The 24,429-nt window shown below is 38.2% G+C and overlaps 3 protein-coding genes across 3 annotated transcripts in view; 1 reads left to right on the top strand and 2 right to left on the bottom strand.

The window, feature by feature from the left end:
* Positions 1–398, bottom strand: part of LOC141444278 (uncharacterized) — a 31,628-nt gene extending 31,230 nt beyond the window's left edge. Inside the window, exon 1 of the mRNA XM_074109771.1 lies at positions 117–398. Coding sequence (XP_073965872.1) covers positions 117–312 — 196 coding nt within the window. The 5' untranslated portion in view covers positions 313–398. The remainder of the gene's footprint in view (positions 1–116) is intronic.
* Positions 1–24,429, bottom strand: part of LOC141444285 (uncharacterized) — a 273,640-nt gene that overhangs the window by 246,433 nt on the left and 2,778 nt on the right. Inside the window, exons 3-4 of the mRNA XM_074109781.1 lie at positions 23,077–23,192; positions 18,501–18,700 (exon numbers count right to left, since the gene is read on the bottom strand). Of these exons, the coding sequence (XP_073965882.1) occupies positions 18,501–18,700; positions 23,077–23,192 (316 nt within the window). The remainder of the gene's footprint in view (positions 1–18,500; positions 18,701–23,076; positions 23,193–24,429) is intronic.
* The window catches only part of LOC141444281 (U-megalopygitoxin(8)-Mo12-like), a 241,785-nt gene continuing 229,907 nt past the window's right edge, over positions 12,552–24,429 (top strand). The window contains exon 1 of the mRNA XM_074109778.1: positions 12,552–12,564. The gene's annotated coding sequence lies outside the window, so the exon portion shown is untranslated. The remainder of the gene's footprint in view (positions 12,565–24,429) is intronic.

The following is a 24,429-nucleotide window of genomic DNA, read 5'->3' as shown; positions in this document are numbered from 1 at the left end:
GAGCACGCACGGCAAGTCAGCCGCCGAGCCGCTAACCGGCCGGCGGCGAGAGGCAGCCGCGCGGCCGCCGCACGCGCCGCCCCAAGCATCCGCAAATAACCAGCGTATCAACATACCGGCAGCAAACTTTTCTGCCATCTCGAGCGCGCCGTACCCTGGGATCACACTCGCGTACACCTCGTCCCAGGAGCGAGCCTTCTCCGCGCGATCACCGTTATTAGGATGATTAGAGTCAAACAGGCAGGGTCGGTCCCTGACAGCGGCTATGATAAGATTGCTTTGTATATGGTCAGCGTCCTTCGTTTTCACCATTTTGCGTCCGTGCGGTCGTTTGGTGCGTGTGTTTCGGCGCGCGACCGCGAGGTTCCGTCGCCTCGGAACGTCCGCGTTAAACTGGCGGGTCGGCGAGCAGCGCATCGAAGCAAACATGGCCGCTCCGGCGGGGAACGCAATAGGTGCGAGCGATATTGCCTTCCTGCTAATAAATAAATACAACAGACGCATCGAAAGCTAGATAATGTAACTATTTAATAAGAACTATGTATATAAAATTAATAATAAAGTAAAAAAAAATATTAAAATCGGGTGGATATGTTTGAATAAGATATGAATGTTGATAGATGTTGATCGTTTTGCGTACGTAATTACTTAGTAAATGTGGTGTCGGAAGAAAATGTGAACAAAATGGCGTTTCGGTACGACACAGCCGACCTTGATTATTCTACAGGTTAATAATCGAGTGTCTTCCTATCGACGAGCGAGTTGTATAATTTATTTTGGACTGCTAAAATATAATTACTTATATCTTTATATTTATGAGCATTGAAAACGGGTCGCTTTCCTTAGGCTGTGCGGGGAAAAACACCGATAGGAAATCTGTGCTGTTAACGGATTTTTTAAACATCACAATAATACCTGCTACAAAACTAAAACAGTAAAAAAAATCGACTAGCTAACAAAATGTACTTAACTAGTGCTGTAATCATCACATTCGAAATGCATTTTTGAGAGATCTTTCTAAATAATTTATTGAATCAGGCGTTACTTCGAGGAGGTCCATATTAAAGAACTGAAACAATTTCTTTGCTCACCCGCGACCTATAGCTACGTTTATGCGAGAAATGTGTGTTTATGCAATTCCTCCACCTCAACACTAAAATCGTAAATTTATTTCGTTCGTATATTTATACACAAATCACACAACCCCATCTATCACCACCACCACACAACACTGACGTAAAAATCGCTACCCAGAGCGAAGCTAACTAAAGGAGTTAATTATTAAACTGAAACCAGACACCCGTCAAGACATCTTCTTTTTTTATTTTACGTTAAGTACCTAGTTTAACGCATCTGCCTACAAATACTTGAATTAATTATTTCTTAAAATATTCGCATTTTTTGCCAAGTCAGTTATTCTACTTGATTTCTAATTCTACACTCGTAATTCGTACTTATCTATTGCGCTTCGTCGTTTTTTGTAAAAAAATAAAACAGACACAAAGTAATAAACAACATAAAAAATTATATGGCGTATGCTTAATTTGTGAACTTTTAGAATGGGCACAGTAAAAGAATAAAAAAAAAGAATCGGTTTTTAGGTAAATTTACAAAATTTAACAGTTCACCTCACGATTATAAATCACGAACGGTCCGACTGGTTTCGATCTTTTTAGAAGATCCTATTCTTAGGTTCAGTTTAATTAACACATTTAACACCTTGTAGAGTGACGAGATATGGATTTTACGTCCTTTTAACATTGATCAGTCGCGTGCGACGATTAATGCGTCTTGCGCGTACGCTTGTTGCATAAAACGAAGCGTTGATCAAGCTAATTACAATTCACATTAATCAATGGAAAAGGCAAGGCTTGTTTTTAAAATTAATTTAATTCATTTATTTCTACGATGTTACAAAAATTCCCGTAAAGCGGAAAGGGTTTGTTAAAAAAAATACCTCGTTGAGTTTCTTGCCGGATTCTTTTCAAAAGAGGTTTTTCCGAGCCGGTGATAGATTTTTGATATTCATAAGTGCTTGTTAATTATCCCACTAATATAATAAATGCAAAAGTTTGTAAGTCTGTTTGTTTGTTTATGTGTCTGTTTGTTTGTTACTTCATCACGTCTAAACCGCTAAACCGATTTAGATGTAATTTGGTATACAGATAGTTTGAGTCCCGGGGAAGGACATAGGATAGTTTTTATCCCGGAAAATTGCTTAGAGCGATGGAGCGGGATAGTGAAAAACGAAATTTACGCGGACGGAGTCGCTAGTAAAATAATAAAGAAAATAAATTGAATAAAGATAACACATTTTGACTGACTATCTACCTATACATATAAGTATCAACGACATTGGTGCTAAAGTACTCTATTGGATAGAGTGACAGAACACTGCCACTGCCAAGGGTCCAATCCAATCCAACCAAATCAATAACACCATTCGAATATATGGTTAAAAACTACTCTTTTCCTATGAATGTACCTACTTGATGAATTCAAGGAATAAAAACAATAGATGCTTGGGCGGCTTAACTCGATGCGGAGGTCGTATTGTTTTAGAAAACTTAAAAAAAAGATCACAACTTTTGCGGCTTAACTGTAACAACCTCATAAATATCTCAAGACAATTACCGAAAGCAGGTAGCAATTGTTTCCATCCAGACTTAGAACAGCGAGCCCTTGTCTAATGCACTACTCAGAATCACAATCGTTTTCGCCACTTCTTTCTTTCACAGGGTACTGTGGGGACTGTAACTTGGTAAGAGCTTAGGTAAAGGGGATCTACGCGCGTGACTTTAAACTCAGTTCAAATAAAATGTACATTTCTTCAATTATTTAGATTTATTGTAGAGCTTATTAGATTACATAGATAGTTCCAGCCGCTCAGGCTGTCGGGAGCAATCTGTGCTGTACCTGGGCTGGGTAATCTGTGTCTGGGCTGGGCATGTATACCGCTGTCAATCGTCTTTTTAAAGTCAAATTTCTAGAAACATACAATATAAAAATACTACCATTATACATAATAAAGTCAATCTAACCTGCCAGGTGGTCAGTTTTACCACCTGCCAGCGGTATACAGCCTAGTCCGTACAGTACCTTAGGCATGAGGGTAGAAAGGGATGGTAAATGAGATCGTAAGATTAGACAATATGGCCACTGTTTATAGGTAAACGTTTAGATTACTTACGATGCCGCGATGTTCAGTCCAGTTCAGTTTTCAGGTGGTAGGACCTTGTGCAAGGTCCGCCCGGATTGCTACCACCATCTTGCTCGCTAATCCTGCCGTGAAGCAGCAGTGTTTGCACTGTTGTGTTTCGGCGTGGAGAGTAAGACAGCCGGTGAAATTACTGGCACTTGAGGTATCCTATCTTAAACCTCTAGGTTGGCAACGCATCTGCAATACCCCTGGTGTTGCAGGTCTCTATGGGCGGTGGTGATCTTTTAACATGAGGAGACCCACTTGCTCGTTTGCCTTCCAGTCAAATAAAAAAAAAAATGTTCGGTTGATCTCAAAAAATAACAACAGATCTGGCTAAAGGACAAAAGGACAGCGCTTTACATAAGAATTAAGATTTAAATTCTACTCGAACCTATGAAACTAGGGGCAACGGAGTTTTATTAGTAAACGTTCAGTATCTCAAAAACGGCAGAACCGATTTTGATGAAACTTGTCTAAGAACCGTCGCTAAAAAAACCCTGATTTCAAATAAAAAAAACCGCATTCAAATCGGTGTACCCGTTTAAGAGCTACGGTGCCAAAGACCGACAGACACAAATAGCGGTCAAATTTATAACACCCCTCTTTTTGCATCGGGGGCATACGGGGGTTAATAACGAAAATAACTAATAAATATAATTATTTTTAACATTCCTTGTTTGAGAAATGGTTTTATTAATAACACAACATACATAACACAATACAATTGTATGTTTCATTTAATTGAATGTATTCAGATAAAAAACAAGCAATTTCTTCTTATATTTCGGGGTCTCGGAAACGGCTCCAACGATTTCGATGAAATTTGGTATGTAGTTTTTGGGAATGAAAAATCGATCTACCTACGAGTAGCTTGGTCTTATCTCTGGGAAACGCTGGTCGCCCAGGTACGGGAGGTACCCCTGCCTGAAAGACCAGGCAGTCGGGTAAAACGCAAACGTATTTTTCTCAAATATCCAAGGAAATGTCGTCCTTATCTTCGTTACCATAGAACGCCAAGTACGTCGTTGGAGGTATAGCACTTATTGAAGATTCGTTCTAATTTCAAATTAGAGGAAGTAATGGAATTTCATATAACATTGCCGGCCATGCATGGCCAGCAAAGGGATTGTCTCTTGTTTTGTTTCACTGGGTTTATTTTTTTTTATAGAAAGAAGAAAGAAAGAAAGAAAATACATTTATTCACAATACATTCATTTATTTATCGACTATCTATCTATGGCATACTGCCAATTAAGAAAAAAAAGGTTGTGTTTAATCTCTTATTTGACTCGATTATACAATTAGATTAAATCAGGTATTCAATATAAAAAAACTAGAATTTACATTTATTGTTTATTATTTATTAAAATAACAAATTAATAAGGTATCGTAATTTTTTAATAAAAAAAAACATCTCAAGATTTGGTGGCAAAAACATTAACTCTAACAGCTTACAAATGAAAATGCTGAAAAAGAGTATTTTGGCGGGAATAGAAAAAAACAAATATTTCTACGGTTTATACCTAAAACGAGTGGTTTTCTTTCAATTAAAATAAGTGTTATTGTTTCCGATATGAGTTCATCATCATGACATGGTATTATTTCCTTGGATTTATTTGAGAAAAGCACCATACAAGCCTCGTCCGCGAACAGCAGGGCTACTACGAAACTCGAAACTCGAAGTTCGTGTCGTGCGGTTCCTCTGACACTTATACTATTTAATACGAGAGCGAAAGGGACGGTACGATACGAACTTCGAGTTTCGTAGTAGCCCTGCTGGGATTGTCGGCCTCGTATCTCTAGATGGCATCGTTAACACTCGGCCATCTATAACTACTCGGCCGGCAATCCCCTATTTCGCGGTCTCTGCAGTAATGTACTATTTGATTTCATTTTACCCTTATTTTCGTTTGACAGGTATAGATTAGGACACAAAAGTCGACTTACCTGTAGAGTTAAGGACTTGGGTGTTATCTTATCATGTCAAACCTAAATAATTATACAGGATGTCTCTGACAATGGGGCTTTAAACTCAAGGTTCGATTCCACTCACAAAATTAAGCTACTTTTGTTTAAATAACATTTTCAAAAAACTTAAAAGACCATTTATTGATCTTCAAAGTTTAATCGTTAAATCAGTGTATCGGACATGGCGGTGTTATCGCTGTCTCTTGGTACGGGGGCCTTGAAATATTTTTTGACATTTGTTTGACATCTCTAAGATAAACATATTCCTATATATCAATGTGGCGTCAATTTGGTATTGTATCGCATACATTGATCTATGAAAAAAAAAATAGTGTTTATATTTTTAAATGCTAGAACAAAATAATCGAATCCTGAATTTAAAGCCCCGTGGTCAGAGACCCCTGAGGGCCTATACCTTCCGCCGCCTAACTTTGCCTAAAAGTTCATTGCCCCGACTAGTACCACAAAAACTATAAAGGTATAATTTCAATAATTGAATAAGCACTATACCGTTAAGCGATTCAACACAATCCGGAAGTAACGTAAAGACGTCGCATCAAAACTGATTATTAAGTATTGAATTTTTAGGCAGATTTATATGGCGCGTGGTATACTCCGAAGTTAGAAAATCGAAGCTCATATCGTACCGTCCCTCTCGCTCTCGTATTAAATAGTATAGGTAAGTGTCAAAGGGACCGCACGACACGAACTTCGAGTTTCGTAGTAGCCCTGCTGTATTATTAATTCATTCCATCTTTATAAGTTTTCGCTCATTACTAGATTAGCTGCAAGAGGTTCCCTATTAAGGAAAGGATAGGTTCGACTTTGTATATTTAATTCGTGATATGCAATAAAGAGTTTACTACATATATACATAATAAATACATAGGTACATACTTAGGAACATTTTGGAAATAGAAATATTGGCTAGGCATGACGTGAAGGAAATAATGAGTATTGATCATTTATAACAGACTTTAAAAAAGGAGGTTCTTTGTTCCAATTTTGCATTTTTTTTACTACGTTCGTTTACGGTTCTGTGCCTAAAAAGGAAAAAATAAATCCTTATAGCGGCTTATAGGATCGCTTTGTCGATCTTTCTGTTAAGATCCTTTTAACCGTTGTTATTTTTTTTTCCTGATCTCCGTTATAGTATAGTATAGTATAGTATTTATTTATTTGCCAGAAAACAAACACAAAAAACAACTTATTAGTTTAAATAATTGGTCTATAATTTTTTAACACAATCACGCGATAAAAACTGTTTTAAATTGTTTGTTATTAAAATTATTTAAAAGTTAACCACATTTTTAGGCCATTCTTTTTATCACGTGATCTTGTTAAGTATATGAAGGTAAAAAATTTAGAGACCAATTAGTCAAACTTTTATGCCACCTTTTAGGTTTTTTGTTAGCGAAAATTCGAGAAAAAATTATTAACAAACAACTGTTTAACCTTTTGAGAAATCCACATTTTTGTTCCAGCGGGAAATATTATTTTAAGTGTTATGAAGACAAAATATTTTTTTTAAATTTTAATATGCATATTTAATAGTATAAATAAAAAATTGTGAGCTTGCTGTCTTCGACGGCCATGCGGCGCAGTGACGCGCGGAGACCTATGCAATAGGCATAACTAGAGTTTAATTTAATTAGGATAATTAAATTTAATCGTGACGGCAATCCGCCAAGCAGTTAGAGAACTTGAAAATGTTGTTATTTTGTGAATAAAGACATAAATGAAGTTTGAGGTCCCGGTTCGATCCCCAGTCGGGGCACATTTTTGTATGAACCCACTGTTTGTTCTCGGGTCTTGGACGTTTAAGACTATTTCTCAAAAAGTCGTCCATTTTTCAATTTTTCAGTTGTCCACTTATTTAAAAAAAACCCTGACGCTATTTCACCATAAAAAATAAGTAATATTGTTTTTAAACATATACAAAACCTTGTGGTTAAAGTGGAAAAAAGTCAGATAATCTTTGTTTATACAATATAGGTATATGTATATAAATTAAGATTTTTTTCCTAACAAGATTTCTTGACGTTTTCCTGACGTGAAATTTTGGATGTTTCATGATCTCGTCCTTAGGGTTAATAATTTCTTGACAAAATTGATTTCTTGTCAATTTCATGATGGGACAACTTTTTGAGAAATACTCTTAAATGTATTTAGTACAAGTTTTTTTAGTTTGAGACTAAAATAAGGACTATAAGTCAATTGGTGTGAATAGAATAGAATAGAAAATATTTATTTTTGAACAACTACGAGTACAATAATACAGCTAAACGAAACAATAAATATATACATATGTAGTTGATACAAGAAAAGGACACCCCTCAGCATGTGTCATGGCACGCGGTGCCACGACGCTGATTTTCAGTGGGTCCACAGTAACTATTAACTAAATTGTTCCACGATATTTGGTTTGATATGAATTACAACAAACTCATTATCATTAAATACTTAACGGGAATTTGCTGACTGTCGAGCTCAATCTAGAATCAGGTAATGCGATTAAAATGCATTGAATTTCCCTATATATGGCGTACACGTCAACACGCCATTTTGACAATAAAGCCAATTAAGAACTCACTTATGCCCTGGTCACAGTATTCCAGTAAAATCGTGCCAGAAGCGATACATGCGGAGTCACAATCCAAACGAGTTACACAAGATCGATCGAGCACCGCAGTGTCACGCTACTGGAATAATGTGAACCGAGCATTAAGTATGTAATCTGAATTCTTAATTAATATCTGCCACAGTGGAGCGGGCAACAATATCTGACACATCCTACTGGCCCTAGAAATAGAGCCGTATCAGATATTTATGCACGCATTATTGTGTCAGATATTGGTGCTGGTGACTGTACCAGGGCGACCGAGCTAAGCTCGGGCTAAAACTCACCCGTAGGACCCCGAAAACAAACACAATAGCAAACTTTATAGGAATTTTTGGAAACGTTTCGTAGATCCCCAAAATCTATATTAATCTTATCTATTACTATAATTAATCTTAGCTTACTTTGGGTCAACTGGTGTGAATTGTCCCGTGATATTTATTATTAATTTATTAATATTACCTATAAATGCGATTTTTAAAATATACCGGGCGTGGCCTGTACCTAATTCGAGCAAAAAATTAAAACGTAGATCGTCCTCGTCAAACTGTACCACTACCATGAGTTTACAGTGACCGTACTCGATAGCGACGGCGTAAATTATTTGTAGATGCGCTGTACCACTACCATGAGTTAAGTGACCGTACTCGATAGCGACGGCGTAAATTATTTGTAGATGCGCTGTACCACTACCATGAGTTAACAGTGACCGTACTCGATAGCGACGGCGTAAATTATTTGTAGATGCGCTGTACCACTACCATGAGTTAACAGTGACCGTACTCGATAGCGACGGCGTAAATTATTTGTAGATGCGCTGTACCACTACCATGAGTTAACAGTGACCGTACTCGATAGCGACGGCGTAAATTATTTGTAGAGGCGCTGTACAATTCTCCATGCTAATAATTTACGCCGTCGCTAACGAGTACGGTCACTGTAAACTCATGGTAGTGGTACTGAACAACATTAGAACAGCGACTTTGAAAAAACTTACTACTATCAAACAACGCCATCCTAGAACACAACTGAAGTCGCCGTTCACGCTACAAACATCAAGCATTTCGCTTTACATTGCTTCTTCGAATAACCTTAAGTGTTATAAAAGTTAAAAAACTAAGTATTTTTAAAAGTCTGAACTAATGTTGTTCAGTTTGACGAGTATGATCTATGTTTTAATTATTTGCTAATATTACAGGCCAAAACATTAGCTCGTTGAAGTGGCAATGGGCGGGCCATATAGCACGGAGAGCGGATGGCCGTTGGGGCCGAAAAGTTCTCGAGTGGAGGCCGCGGATCGGCAAGCGCAGCGTAGGACGTCCACCAACAAGATGGACGGATGACCTGGTTAAAGCTGCGGGTTCACGGTGGAACTGGAGGTCTGTGGGGGAGGCCTATGTCCAACAGTGGACGTCCTACGGCTGAGATGATGATGATGATGATTATTACAGGCCACACCCGGTATAAAATTTTAGTTAGGTAAGTATTCGAAACTGTCAGTATGTCTGGCGTATTTAGAAGTCGCCGAGTTCACAGAGTTGCGAGACTTGAGAGCTGCGTTTTAGGGCATATGCTAGGCTAGCTGACGCGGTTTGCACGGAGCGGGTGGACGCGTATTGAAATATAGTATAAGCAACGCTAACTGCACGCGTCGCATGCGGTGCATTTTACCTACGGGGCTACTACGAAATTCGATAATCAAAGTTCGTGTCGTTCCGTCCTTTTGACGCTTGTACTATTAATTACGAGAGTGACGCCCCTCTCACTCTCGTAATTAATAGTACAAGCGTCAAAAGGACGGAACGACACGAACTTGAATTCTCGAATTTCGGGTAGGCCCTCTGTTCCCGCGCCCGCGCAGTGCACCCGCGCCAGCAAGGCTACTACGAAACTCGTAACTCGAAGTTCGTGTCGTGCGGTCCCTCTCGCTCTCGTATCAAACAGTGTAAGTGTCAGAGGGACCGCACGACACGAACTTCGAGTTTCGAGTTTCGGAGTAGCCCAGCAGCTAGCGTAGGCCGTACTTCAGAAACACATAGGGAAGTCCGGGTACCGCGTTCTTTGGCGTCCATAATAAAACCTATTTCACCTCTATTTTTTAATTCGATATACTTATATGTATAGCTACTGCCATGATTTTTTTCGTTTTTTTTTTTTTTTATTCGACTGGATGGAAAACGAGCAAGTGGGTCACCTGATGGTAAGAGATTACCACCGCCCATTGACACCTGCAACACAAGGGGGATTGCAGATGCGTTGCCAACCTAGAGGCCTAAGATGGGATACCTCAAGTGCCAGTAATTTCACCGGCTGTCTTACTCTCCACGCCGAAACACAACAATGCAAGCACTGCTATTTCACGGCAGGATTAGCGAGCAAGATGGTTGTAGCAATCCGGGCGGACCTTGCACATGGTCCTACCACCTGCCAAAAACAAGCAATCAGCTGCCAAATATTTCTATTATTTGAACTCTTTCATATTTAAAATTTTAAATGAAGTGATCAGTCACACTCACACCGTAAGATCTCCAAACATATTTCTAAACGCTTCAAATCGTACATTCGTAAGACATGTCTCATTTTGGACGATTTTGCATGAAATAGCACTGCCGTCGATATAGGAATGTGGGCGAATTAGCACTGTGGACCATTAGGTATGGGGGTAAGTTAGCACTGTGGACTATGGAATGAGATATTGACGCTATAAGTAAGCACTTGGACGAGTTAGGAAGGTGACGATTTAGATATTGTATGTTGACGACATGGCATTGTGGACGATTTAAGAAGGTAAAGAATAGGACTGAGGCTGAGGTCGATGTCACCTTGCAGAGCTTGAGTGACAAGGCATTAAAACTTAACACTATTTATCCAACGAATCCCTGAATTGAAAGTTTTAGGTACTCGAATTCACGAATGACCTGGAACTAGTCTTAAAACACTTCGTACCTAGATACTACAAGCGGAATTTGACAAGCTTCATTTACACATCATGGCTCGGCACATCTCTGGTGGAACCAGCTGAGCGGAGCGAGGCGAGGTAAATAAAGCATTTCTATTTGCTTCACGAAAAACCCTTTCCTCGGAACACATCCTAGCACATCATGCAATAAATAAACTAATATGAATATTAACATCTCTGGTGGAAACGTAGCCTTAAGTTCCTTTGTCGGTCCGTCTGTCGGTCATAAGGCTATATCCCCCTAATATTATAAATAGGAAAGTGTTTGTTTGTGTGTTAGTCTGTTTGTTTGGTTGTTACCTCTTCACGTCTAAACCGCTGAACCGATTCAGATGAAATTCGGTATACAGATAGTTTGAGTCTCGGGTAAGGTTCACTAATGGAAACGAAGCCTTAATAAGATATTTTCCGAGCGCACATTTCGCGTGCAGAACTCTAAAATGTCATAACAAAAAGCAGAATTGTTTCGGTTCCAAGTTTTTACTAGATTTTGTTCAATGGGTAGTTTTTTCGAGGTCACGTAAAAACTAGATATTGGCGACGGATTGTTTGACATTTCTTGCTAGACGCCCACTGCTGGGCATAAAAAACTTTCTATGGTTATTATAATTATAAGACATTATTTATTCAGACAACTTGGTCCAAAAATTTTGTTAGTATTTCCTTAAGACTATGTTAGTAATTATAGCTAGCCAGTGAAAGGGTATTTTTAATTAGGTGTTGCATAATTGAGCACTCATTTCTTACAGCTAATGTCTATGTTATAAATTGTACGATGGCATCTTTGGGAAAATGAGGAAACTATCCTTTTTCTAGTAGTTATTATTTATTTATTTGACTGGATGGCAAACGAGCAAGTGGGTCTCCTGATGGTAAGAGATCACCACCGCCCATAAACATCTGCAACACCAGGGGTATTGCAGATGCAAGTATGAACATGAAACTACCGTGAGACTCACTCATATTAAATATAATGACCCGGATAACTCACGTCTTAAATCGAGTTTAGCTCGATTTAAGACGTGGGTTATCCGGGTCATTATATTTTATATAGTTGCAACTACTTAAGTCCATATAGGTGCAGTATTCATTTGATACAAAACGTCACTTAATAAATACGATGATTGACGGACGGTCGCCAGTGTTCGGAAATCGTCGTGAACTGCCAACTGTCTTTTTCCGAAGACCGATGTGTAATCTTTATCACCGGGTACTGTAGTTTACAGCGCGGTTTTGTCAACGTTTCACTATAGTATGTTGACGTCAGAGACAGGGGTTGTGTCAACAGTAGATTGTACAACAAGAGCATAAAACCAGCCATTTTACCCGAGGCGTTCATATAGCCACCCGAGCCGGTACGGCGAGGGTGGATAGATACGTCAAGGGGAAAATGGGTAAAATACTCGAGTTTTACACTCTGCTTTTCACTTAGATTGCGGGGAAAGGAAATAGCAATAGTGAAAACAATTATTCAATTCGTAGGTACCTTTTATTGTTCATGGATTGCGATATAATTACAATTTTTTAGTTTAATTGATTTACTTTGATTGATTTTTAGTTTTACATTAAATAAAAGTTATTAAAAAAACACCTTGTTCTTAGAAGATTTTACTTTATGCACTAGAGCATAAAAAGTAATTTTATGTCGCCTAGATTCAGCATAAATACCAACTTTACGAGCATGAGAAGTGAAAAATAATATTGACGAATGATGCGCCGCGCGTTTTCTTCCAAACAGCCAGTAGTTCCATAAGGTACAATATATCAATGATTAAACCCTTATCCAGGCGTAGTGCATTTAGCGACCACATAAATGTAGGTACACATATATTAGACCTTGCTAAAATTTTAACATGGTACAAAATCAATTGAAGTGTTAAAAATATGATTCGTTATTAATTTAATCCGCCATAGGTAAACAATATAAAACTATGATTCATTTTGTGGTAGCGTATCTAGATTCGCGGGGCCTGGAAAAGGGTTAGGTAGTTGATATAATTAATTCATTAAGAGCGCGCAAACATTTTGTCCCAACTCGTCACTGGCGCGATCTTCTTCCCGCGGCCCGTGTTTCGCCCGCACACTACAGCGGTTTGCTGTGTGCGTACGATGCGAGCGTTGCCGAAACATTAAACACATCTTGATCGTTGTACATTTTCCGTCGTAGTAAAATTAAGAAAAAAAATTGTTGTGATATAAATATTTTTATTCCTTAACATAATAATTTATTTTATTACTTACAAGCTTTTTACTTATCTTGCCCTGTTAGTATGTTAGTTATTAGTAGGTATCGATAAAATTTTGGAAGCTAAACTTGACTAAATATGCGTTTTCAGATTAAGTTAAAATTTTACATACGTGTGTAAATCAAATGACAATGCAGTATATTATTATGATTTATGAAGCCTGATCTGATGATGGAGCTGGAAGGTGGCCGTAGGAACTCTGTAATAAATCTATATAACCACATCGACTTTGGGCTCGTTTGATTCGTCTTGACAAGTACTTTGGCCCTAGATGGCAACAACGTATAAAAATTACAGTCAGTAAAAAAAGCTGGCAATAAAAATTTAATTTTTCAGTGCGCGCAAAATATTTAGTTTCAATGTTTCTCACGCATATGATGGTATACTGTGTGAGGGCACGTAATACTTAGTAAATAAATGAATATTTCATCATCATTGCTCATAATTATTTTCATCTAATACCTTTAAACGAGCAATTCCGAAATCCCCGATATATATATATATTTCGGCGATAATGTGTGTATATAAAATATTGTATGAAATTTTACATAATTAGGCCTTAAAACACTCGTGTGATGCTATAACGATATTCACTTCGCTGGTATCGTTAACCCACACTATGGTTTCAAGACCCCTCTTTATGTAACAATTGCATAAAATACTAAGGTGCTTTGGGGTAATTCCACGTGGATTTTTGATGAGTTGACATGACGTTTGTAATTTCGTTAATTACTCCGAGTTGGTACATTATATTTAAATTCCTAAAAAATTCCTATTATAAAATCTTAAAGTTACACTGTTTGTGGTGGGTTATAATGGAAATATTTCACATGAAAGACAGCTCTGACGCGTATTTTTGTAAAACCTCACTAACAAAATGATTTGGCAAAAAAAAATCGCTGACGGAAATAAATGGAAATCACCGCTATACATCAGAGTAAGAGTTTATCTATATGTTACATTAGTTTTTCCTTAAAAAACGTAAGCATTTAGACATTAATAAGGCATTTGAAAAACCTCAAAATCGCTGAATGGGCAATTTTTCGTTTGCACGCTCTTAATTTTAAATTGCTACGCCCCAACAGCAACCTTTTTTTTGGAAAAAGTTTGGCAATATATAAATAAATACCGAATACAGACCCTGGAACGGATATTTAATACGTAGCAAATAAGTAATATGTAAGTTAATTCTTATTCTAGACTAACCTTAGCGCTTGTGTGTCGTTTGATGCTTCGTCCACTGCACGCGGGTAGTGAACCTGTTAAACAATAAGTTTTGGTTAAAAATAGTAGATTGTACAATAAGAGCATAAAACGAGCCATTTTACCCAAGACGCTCACGCTCATATCATATAGCCACCCGAGCTAGTACGGCGAGGTTGGATAGACACGTCTAGGGGAAAATGGGTTTAATGCTTGAGTTCTACACTCTGCTTTTCACTTCGATTGCGAGGAAATGAGAAAGCACTATGTACCTTTTATTATTCATGCATTACTATATAAGTATAATTTTTTAGTTTTATTGATTTGTTTTAATTGATTTTTATTTAAAAAATAAAAATATGTAGTTTTTTTTTTGTTTGTGGCTGTTGACACCTGATTACCTTGGTCATAGACGAAGATACTTCATGCACTAGAGCGTAAAAAGTAATTTTATGTCGCCTAGATCCAGCATAAATATATCAATTTTAGGAGTATGAGAAGTGTACATTTTTTAACCCGCGACGCAAAAAGAGGGATCTTATAGGTTTGACACCGATGTCTGTCTCTGGCATTGTAGCTCTCAAACGGATGGACCGATCGGTACGGTTTTTAACGTGAAAGCGAGTTTATGTGTTTCTTAGCTGTTTGAAAAAAAAAACGTTTCAGACGTTTTTGAGATTGAATCTTGAAACGACAACGTCGGGGGTTATCTTCTTTTCTAAGTTAGTTAGGTTGCTGACTGTACTAGCATTGGCGTGCAGCTTAGGTATAGGTAGTGCAACTCCACCAGAGTTGAGGTCACGCACACAAAGACATTTCATGTAATGACAGCGGGATTTTGACCTATACTCATTCATTTCATTCATTCTCCTTTTACGCAATCGGTTCTTCATGTAGCTGTGTGTGTAATCAATCATTCACTTCAACTCTCGTGGCACTACCTATATAGTGGCAGCGTTCAATAAAGAGCCATTGTATGTTTTGTATCCTACTAGCTTTTGCCCGCGGCTTCGTCCGCGTGGAATTCGGCTATCGCGCACTGTTCCCTCGGGAACTGTGCATTTTTCCGGGATAAAAAGTAACCTGTCACTCTCTGGCCCATAAATTATCTCTAAGTATCCAAAAATCACTTCGATCCGTTGCTCCGTTGCGGCGGGAAAGAAGGTAAAACATACAAACACACTTTCACATTTATATATAGTAGGTATGGATTGTATGTTGGTATGGAGGTTACCGACATAGCCCGAAGAATTGCGAATCTGAAGTGGCAGTGGGCGGGGCACATTGCTCGCAGGACTGATGGCCGATGGGGTCAAAAGGTTCTCGAATGGCGTCCGCGGACCGGGAGACGAGCGGTCGGTAGGCCTCCGACAAGATGGAGCGACGACCTGGTTAAGATCGCGGGATCGCGGTGGATGCGGAAAGCACAAGACCGGTCTGAGTGGAGAGCCTTGGGGGAGGCCTATGTCCAGAAGTGGACGTCTTTCGGCTGACATGATGATGATGAGGTATGGATTGTATCTGGTTAACAATTATCAATTAAAATTCCAAATAAACAAGTTTGATTAAATAAGTCATTAGAACAACCGGTTGGTGGAATCATGGGCAAGGCCAGTCAGGCTACAGCAAGACGATTTTCCTTAAACCTAGGGGACAATTTTTGGGGTTCTGTAGTCCCAGGAAAAGGAAACCTTCTAGTTTCGCCATGTCCGTCCGTGGTTTAGCTTTGAGACTATTGGTGCTAGAAAGCTGTAGTTTGGCATGAGTTTATTTGTTGATCAGACCACCCCTCCAAAATGGTAATTTTTTTTTTATTAGCCGATGTGTGTGTCCCACTGCTGAACAAAGGCCTCCCTTCTTGACCTCCACATCTCCCTATCCTATTTTTTTAGTTATTATTTATTTATTTTTATTAGTTAGATATGACTTGTGGGTTGTGGGTGTAGCATGGTGTATCACCTGGTAGCATGGTGAACGGTTGTGTTGCTTTGAGGATGAACTCTGGTTGAGTTCGAAACGGGTCGGCGTAGTGTGAGTTCTTTCCACAGATATAGATTACACTAGATAACGCAAACACCTCAATCTGTATGAAAACCAACCGTGTCACTTTTATATCTACTGTGACGTTTTCAGAGCGAATTAGCGATGTGAATATTGTGAATTCCCCGATGTCCGCGCAAAATCGATTCAAATGCGCCACCCACCCTCGCCTTGGGGCTCGAGTCAGTCACTAGTCATGATTAGTCAGTTAGCGGTCAACCTTTGTATGGGGCCAACCCCGACGTTTGGTCGGGGTTCGGACGCGCGAAGTAGATGCATATGCGTACTCTAGAGTAATCTATATCTGTGGTTCTTTCTTACAGTGTGGAGGTGGAGAAGCTGCGTGAACACGTTTGTTGCATATACGTAGATATCGTAACGTCACGGGTGAGCGTAATTGTTTCTAGTTCATTAGTATTAAGGTGCGACCAAACCGCTGCTTAAAAAACGGTGACGGCACGGAATCGCAGTGACGCACCGTATGCGCACCGTTTTTATCGCATGCTCTCCACACCGCTGCTTAAAATACAGAATCGCAGTGACGTGTCGTAAACTTCAGGTCTTTACCGAACACAAGTCGTAACGTTTACGGCACGTCACTGCGATTCCGCACCGTTTGCGTATTTTAAACAGCGGTGTGGAAAGCATGCAAAAAAAAGGTGCGTATACGATGCATCACTGCGATTCCGTACCGTCACCGCTTTTTAAGCAGCGGTTTGGTCGCACCTTTAATTTACCTTTCGCCGCAGATATCGCAGGTAAGGCCGCCATCTTTGTGCACGAATTTGACGTGTCGCCGGAGCGAGGCTTGCCGCAGGAAGCTTCTGTGGCACGCGGGACACTCGTGCTGCCGCGCGGCGCCGTGCGTACGGAGGTGGGCCGACATACTGACAAACAAATAATGCCAGCTAACACACCGGCTACCGTCAAACTTCTCCATTTTTTTCGGGGGATTGGGGGATGTAATAGCTGACAAACGAGCAGGTTCACCTGACCTACACTATTTCCCAACTGGTTGATGTAGAAGGGCGTCGCCAGGGTTATTCAAATTTTGATAACAATCCCAATCATCATCCTCCGCTGATAAAAATCCTTTTACATCCCAGTTGCTTTTAATTATTATTATTGAATTGAATTCTAATTTGACATTTTAAATTTATTTATTTTTTATTCTCGCTGACTATTTATTATACTTAATAGATTATTTATTTGTATACATTTGACGATCCTTTTTGTGAATTTCTTATAATTAACTGACATGTGCTTATAATGTATTTTTTCAAAAGGTAATAAATAAATCTAATCTAATCTAATCTACGTTCCATTATACAACAGTTGCCAAATGTAAGTCAAGTGGGAGTGTGTTTGTTGGAATACCCCACGAAAGTTAATAAAATTCAGACTATCTGATTATGACTCAAGTGGTTGATTGCAGATTTAAGAAGCAAAAAAAAAAAAAAATGTAAAGCAACCAAACCAGTCCTAAGTCTTTGACTTGACTTAATTGATATTCCCTTACGTCGAAACCGAAACTCGAATGAATTCACCAATTCCAATAAATAGCTACAATTCATACCTACTTTTCTCATTCTCCATATCAACAGGTAGTACGTCCATGATATAAACTTTTAAGAATAGTGTCTTAGTATTTTTCCACCAGCGAGGCGAGATAAGACTAGCTGGGATATGAATTGGACTCGCCCTATTTCCAGCAAAAATTATCACCAAAATGCCGATTTTTATCAGTTGCTGCGTATCGTGTGTTACACAAAAATGGAAGACTTAGGGGCTGTTTCACCATCCGTTGATTAGTGAGTGTTAACTGGCGGTTAGGTGTGATGCCGTCTCTATTTGTTTTGTTCGAATAGACGGAGACGGCATCACATTTAACCGCCAGTTAACACTAATCAATGGATGGTGTTAACAGCCCCTTCCTTAATTTAATATTGCATATTTTGACAAGTATTACAAATATTCGGTCTCCAGTTAAAATTATCTGTGTCTTATGGTAGTAAAAAAACTTCCTCTTTCTGTGGTAAGTACATACTTCTTACAACTTTTTGTTGGTAATTTTTGACAGATATCAAAAAGGTTGCTCTTAAGCGATAAGGCCGCCTACTGTTTACCTTGTAATCTTTCTCTCTGTGTACCCTGTTCCTGTACCTATCGCGTATTATTTGTGGTGTACAATAAAGAGTTATTGTATTGCGGTTTAAATTTAAAGGTCACTTAAAATTTACATAATCAATAACTTATTCCCACCTTGTCCGCTGGCTGAGCCGCTTGCCGCACACAGTACACTGCACCCGTCCCGCTCTATGCACCGCCGCGTGTCTTTCTAGCAGGTAGCGCGCAGTGAACGCGGCCCCGCACCTCTCACAGACGTACTTTGCAGTCGCACAGTGCACCTTACGTATATGAGCCTTGAGGAGGGTCGTTGTGGAAAACTGGTGGGTGCAGGACTGTTAACAAAAAAAAAACATTAAATAAAACAAAAACAAACAAACAACCCCCCCCCCCTGGTGTTACAGATGTTTATGGGCGGTGGTGATCTCTTACCATCAGGACACCCACTTGCTCGTTTGCCATCCAGTCGAATAAAAAAAGAACAAAAACAAACAAAAGTGTACCCTACTTTTACACGAAAACGCCCAGCTACTTTTTCAATAGTTGAATTGAGTTATTTTATTACATTCCTATCCCTCATATTAATAGTGGAGTGTGGTACCTTAATAATAATAATAATAATAATAATAATATAGCCTTTTTGTTCCGAACTGGTAGTTTTCTATTTTTGTGTATGTTATTGATTATCATAAAATGTCCCTCAGTTCGGTGTGTCTTTTGACATAGGCCTCCTCCAACTGCCTCCATTGGACTCTGTCAGCTGCAACTCTGGTCCAGTATGGTCCCAGGGTTAGGCGGAAATCATCCTCCCATCTTCTTATTGGACGCCCTCGTTGTCTGTTTCCATCTCTTGGGTACCAGAGTGTTACCTGCTTACTCCATTTGTCTGCTTTACAACGCAACATATGACCCGTCCATCCCCATTTCAAATGGTCAATTCTGGTAAGTATGTTGACAACTTTAGTTTTGTTTCTTATTTCTGTTGAGGTAATTCTATCATTAAGTTTTATTGCCAACATGCTCCTCTCCATTGCCCGCTGACACTTGGCTAGTTTTTCTCTGTGATTCTGGGTGAGGGACCAAGTCTCACTCCCATATGTGATACAGGGCAGGATGCAAGTATCAAAAGTTTTTCTTTTGATAGTTATGCTTACTTCTTTACTTTTCATTATTTCCTTCAAAGACCAATATTTTTTCCAGCCACTAGCAATCCTCCTGTTTATTTCCTTTGACATTTGGTCTGTTGGAGCAATTATCTGTCCTAAATATACATAGTCTTGTACCTTAATAATAGAACCCTATTTATTGGTGCCCTTTGGCTATTTTTTTTTCGAGGCTTAAGAGTCCCCAGTACACTCGCGTCCCCATACAAACTTAGTTTCGTTCTAATTTACAAGCAGCACTACAGATTAAAACGCAACTTTGCAACTATAATTGAAGCAGCCATTACAATGCTTATAATTAGGTTTGGTTAAAATAAAACAACTAAATGTAATGTAACGGGAAACAACTAAGTGTATGAAAATGTGATCAGCGGCGAGCGTACTGGCAACTCTTAAAGTCAAAGTCAAAGTCAAAGTCAAAATATCTTTATTCAATTTAGGCTATAACAAGCACTTATGAATGTCAAAAAAAATCTACCACCGGTTCGGAAAACCCTCTGCTGAGAAGAATCCGGCAAGAAACTCAACGAGGTATATATATATTTTTTTTAAAACAGATTTACAATATTATTAAATGATATTATACATCAAGTATTTAACACAACTTTATTTTTAATACAGTAGGTTCGCTATTTGAAGGGATCGCTAATGCGGATCGGAATTATTTCCAAATATCCCTGTCCATGACATAATCATTAACTTTATAATACGCTTTGATATTAATGTCTTCTTGACAATAGATCTGAATTTTGTATCCGTTTCATTTGTAATATTTTTGGAATTTTATTATAAAAACGTATGCAATTTCCCAGAAAGACTTTTTGGTTTTAGCCAGTCTGTAAGATGGAACTTTAAGCTTCCCTGTGTTTCTAGTAGCCTTTTGGCTTATCGACGTTAGTGGGAAATCACATATGTTCTTCCTAACATACATGATTATTTCAAAAACATAAAGCGACGCAGGGTTAGGTTAGGATATCTGTTTCCTTAAAAAAGATCTTAAAGATTCACGCGTCTTCAAATTATAAATTGCTCTAATTGCTCTCTTTGTAAGATAAAAATTGACTCAATGTCTGCAGCAGATCCCCATAAAATAAGGCCGTACGAAATAATGCTATTAAAGTAAGCAAAATACACCAACGTGCCGTCGCCACATCGGTTAGCTGCCGTATTTTCCAAACTGCAAAAGCAGCAGAGCTCAATCTACCCGCGATTGCTGTGACGTGAGGTCCCCACTGTAGTTTAGAATCGAGCGTTATTCCTAAAAATACTGTTGATTTTACAAATTCAATAGTTTGACCATTTAACTTTATATTAGAAACTGAATTCGAGCTAGATGAATTTATCAACGAGAATTTAATACATTTAGTTTTCTTAGGATTTAGTAACAAATTATTGGCAGCAAACCATGCGGATATCACGGACAGGGTTTCATTGGGCTCAATGAAGTCGGTATCTTTCTACTAACCTTGAACAGTAAAGACGTGTCGTCAGCAAACATAACTATACCCGACTTTTGGCTTACCATATAAGTAAGGTCATTTACATAAATAAGATACAGGAATGGGGCAAGAATGGATCCTTGAGGCACTCCCATTTCGACCACAGATCCCTCCGATACCGTTCCGTTAATCGCTACCTTTTGCTTCTTTGTGTGAGGTAAGATTTAATGAGTTCTAAAGCGAGGCCACGAATGCCATAAAAATTTAACTTACAAATTAAAGTATCATGATCCACACAATCAAAAGCTTTTGAAAGGTCGCAGAATACACCTATAGCGTCATGTGATTCCTCAAGCTTGCAATATGAATTTAACTAAACTATGACCCGCGTCTGTAGTAGACCTGCCTTTTGTGAATCCGAACTGCTGTGGATGCATGATTTTATGGGTATTAAAATGCGAGATCATTTGCGTCAGCATTTTTTCGAATATTTTGCTAAACGCTGATAGGATGGACACAGGACGATAATCAGAGGATTATCTTTATCACCTGATTTGAAAATAGGAACTACTTTACTATATTTCATCAATCTGGAAATTCGCCTTCATCTATACAGCTATTAAATATAAATGCTAAAGTTGGAGCAACGACATCTAAAATGGAATGTAGAACCTTAACTGAGACGCCCCACAAGTCTTCCGTTTTTTTTACTTTCAATAATCTAAAGTCTTAATGATGTCACAGGGAGAGACATGCGTGAATTTAAAGTTACTTAAGTTTGGAATAGATACATTTTGTTTTAAGAGCGATTCAGCTAACTTTGAGGAAGACGCGAGACATTTTGTCGTTTCGATGGGGATTTTAGAGAAGTAGGTATTAAACTCGTTAGCTACTTTAACCGCGTCCGTTTCTAATACGTTGTTAATCTTTAACGATATAGAGGACTCCGCGTTCTTACGTCGACCGGTTTCAGTATTTATAATTTCCAAACTGTTTTAATTTTATCATCAGAGGACTTAATTTTATTAGTTACATGGGCTGCTTTTGCTTTATTACATATAATTTTGAATAATTTAGAATAATCCCTGACATACTGGTGGAAACGTTCATCAGTGGTACACGATTTCTTATCATAAAGATCATATAAGACGTCCCTACTCCTACGTATTCCGGGTGTAGCCCATTCATTGAATGATAGTTTGTTTCCTATTTTAATACGTTTTTTACTACACGTTTTTATCGTATTCCTCGCATACAGTATTTAACAATATCTTGAAATTTTCGTTTGGATTTTTAGTATTTACTTTTAAATTGTTTACTTTTTGCGCGATGTTTGTTTTGAGACGGTCAAGTCTTTGTTTGTTCAACGGCCTAATTTCTATGGTTTGATTAACACCGCCCCTAGCCCGAGGTAACTTCACTGTTTGAGCTTTGTGATCCGATCGTACTCCACTGATAACAGCTTTTTCTAAATACTTACAAGTTAACCAATGTTGTCAATACATGTGGCCGAAGTGGTTGTGACTCTGGTGGGTTCATTAAATAAGAAATTTAAATTAAAAGATTATAACAGAAATAAACTGGTCTTTTCAACGGATTGTGATAAAATATCGATATTAAAGTCCCCGCAGACCACCAGCGCTTTATTACGTTTTACTGATTTCCTTAGAACATCTTCCATAGTATTTATAAACAAAGGAATACTCGAGTTTGGTGGTCTATATATACATAAAATTAAATACTGTTCCGTTTCCGCAGAAGCGATCTCGCATACACGTTCAACAGAAAGGCTGGACAGGTCTTTGCGTTCTTTGAACTTTAAACCATTTTTCACTAATATGAGAGACCCGCCACCTGCTGCAGATTCTCTGCAGAAGGCGCTGGGCTATGCATAATTATGTACATTAAATTGCATTGAATCTTTTTTTAGCCAGGTTTCTGTTAAGCAGATAATATCTAAGTTTAACTTTTCAGAGAGTAATTCTAAATCTAATATTTTGCCAGTGAAGCGATTTATATTTTGATGTAGAAATGATAGACTACTTTGCTTCTCTATTGTCGGTGTTAAGTGCCCCTTTGGTTATGGAATCGTAAAAATAAATATCTTACCATAGGACACCTCAAGCTTCCTTCCTCCATATCAATCATATACTTATTTCTCTTGCCAATTCTTTTCTTTATTACAACATTGTCCATAAATATTAATTCGCCTACATCTTCATGATCTGTGTAAAGATAATACAGAATTAATTCAGAACACTTTCCTAATTGATTTTCATTGTTGAGTATAAATGGAACCTATTCTATTGTTATAATAAATAAATAAATAATAAATAAATAAATATCACAGGACAATTCACACCAATTGACCTAGTCCCAAAGTAAGCATAGCAAAGCTTGTGTTATGGGTACTAAGCAACGGATAAATATAATTATATAGATAGATACATACTTAAATACATATTAAACACCCAAGACCCGAGAACAAACATTCGTATTTTTCATACAAATATCTGCCCCAACACGGGAATCGAACCCGGGACCTCAAGCTTCGTAGTCAGGTTCTCTAACCACTAGGCCATCTGGTCGTCTAAAATATTCATATCATACTGAGTGTTGAAACCTTTCTCCTATCATGGGACAATACCCTGAGCCAAAATAGGTGCAGTCAAGGAAACTGAATCATATACCAGGGTAGGGTGGAACCTTGTCATAATCAATTTCGCTTTAATAACCTTGGCAGAAGTATGGGATGTCAACATGACATTAATACCTAAGAGGTTCCACCATAGTACGTGATTCAGTTTCTTTACTGCACCAGGGTGAAACCTTTTCATAATCAATTTCGACATGATGTTATATAGTAGCATAAAGATTCCACTCTGGTACCTGGGCATTTCTATCTACTGTTGTACCCTGAGGTTATCTCTTCGATTTCAACAAAATTTGGGAGGTAGACTCAGTCCATGATTCCAAACTGGAAAAACAGGGTCTCCAGATGTATCCCCACTCCCCAAAATATTGTATGGATGTGTCAGTTTTGTTACGAAAAATATTAAGAAAAATTAATTTCACCTACATGATTCAGTTTCCTCTGTAGGATAATCCAGCTAAATACATAAAGAAATATCCATCACTCATGCACAGACATTCATATTCATTAGAGAAGCAGCTGCCCCTACCAGGATTCACACAGGAACATTATTTTCATAGTAACTCTGTGCTATTTAATTGTCCAATGACTGAGGCATAGTAAATGTATACAAGATCTCATTTTATTGCGAAAAGGTTCCACAATTACTCAAATATACTAATTTTTGTCCTGAGTTTTGTATTTTTTTGCGACATCTCAAGCATCTGTAGAGGAAATTAGATAATATAAATATTTACCTTGTTCTTCGAGATTATTTGATGTTTCGACGTTTATTGGCTCAGCGAATACGATTTGATCTAATTTATAGT

Source organism: Choristoneura fumiferana, chromosome 29 (assembly GCF_025370935.1).
Source record: "Choristoneura fumiferana chromosome 29, NRCan_CFum_1, whole genome shotgun sequence".
Classification (NCBI taxonomy): Eukaryota; Metazoa; Arthropoda; class Insecta; order Lepidoptera; family Tortricidae; genus Choristoneura; species Choristoneura fumiferana.
This window is presented reverse-complemented; position numbering and strand designations above follow the sequence as displayed.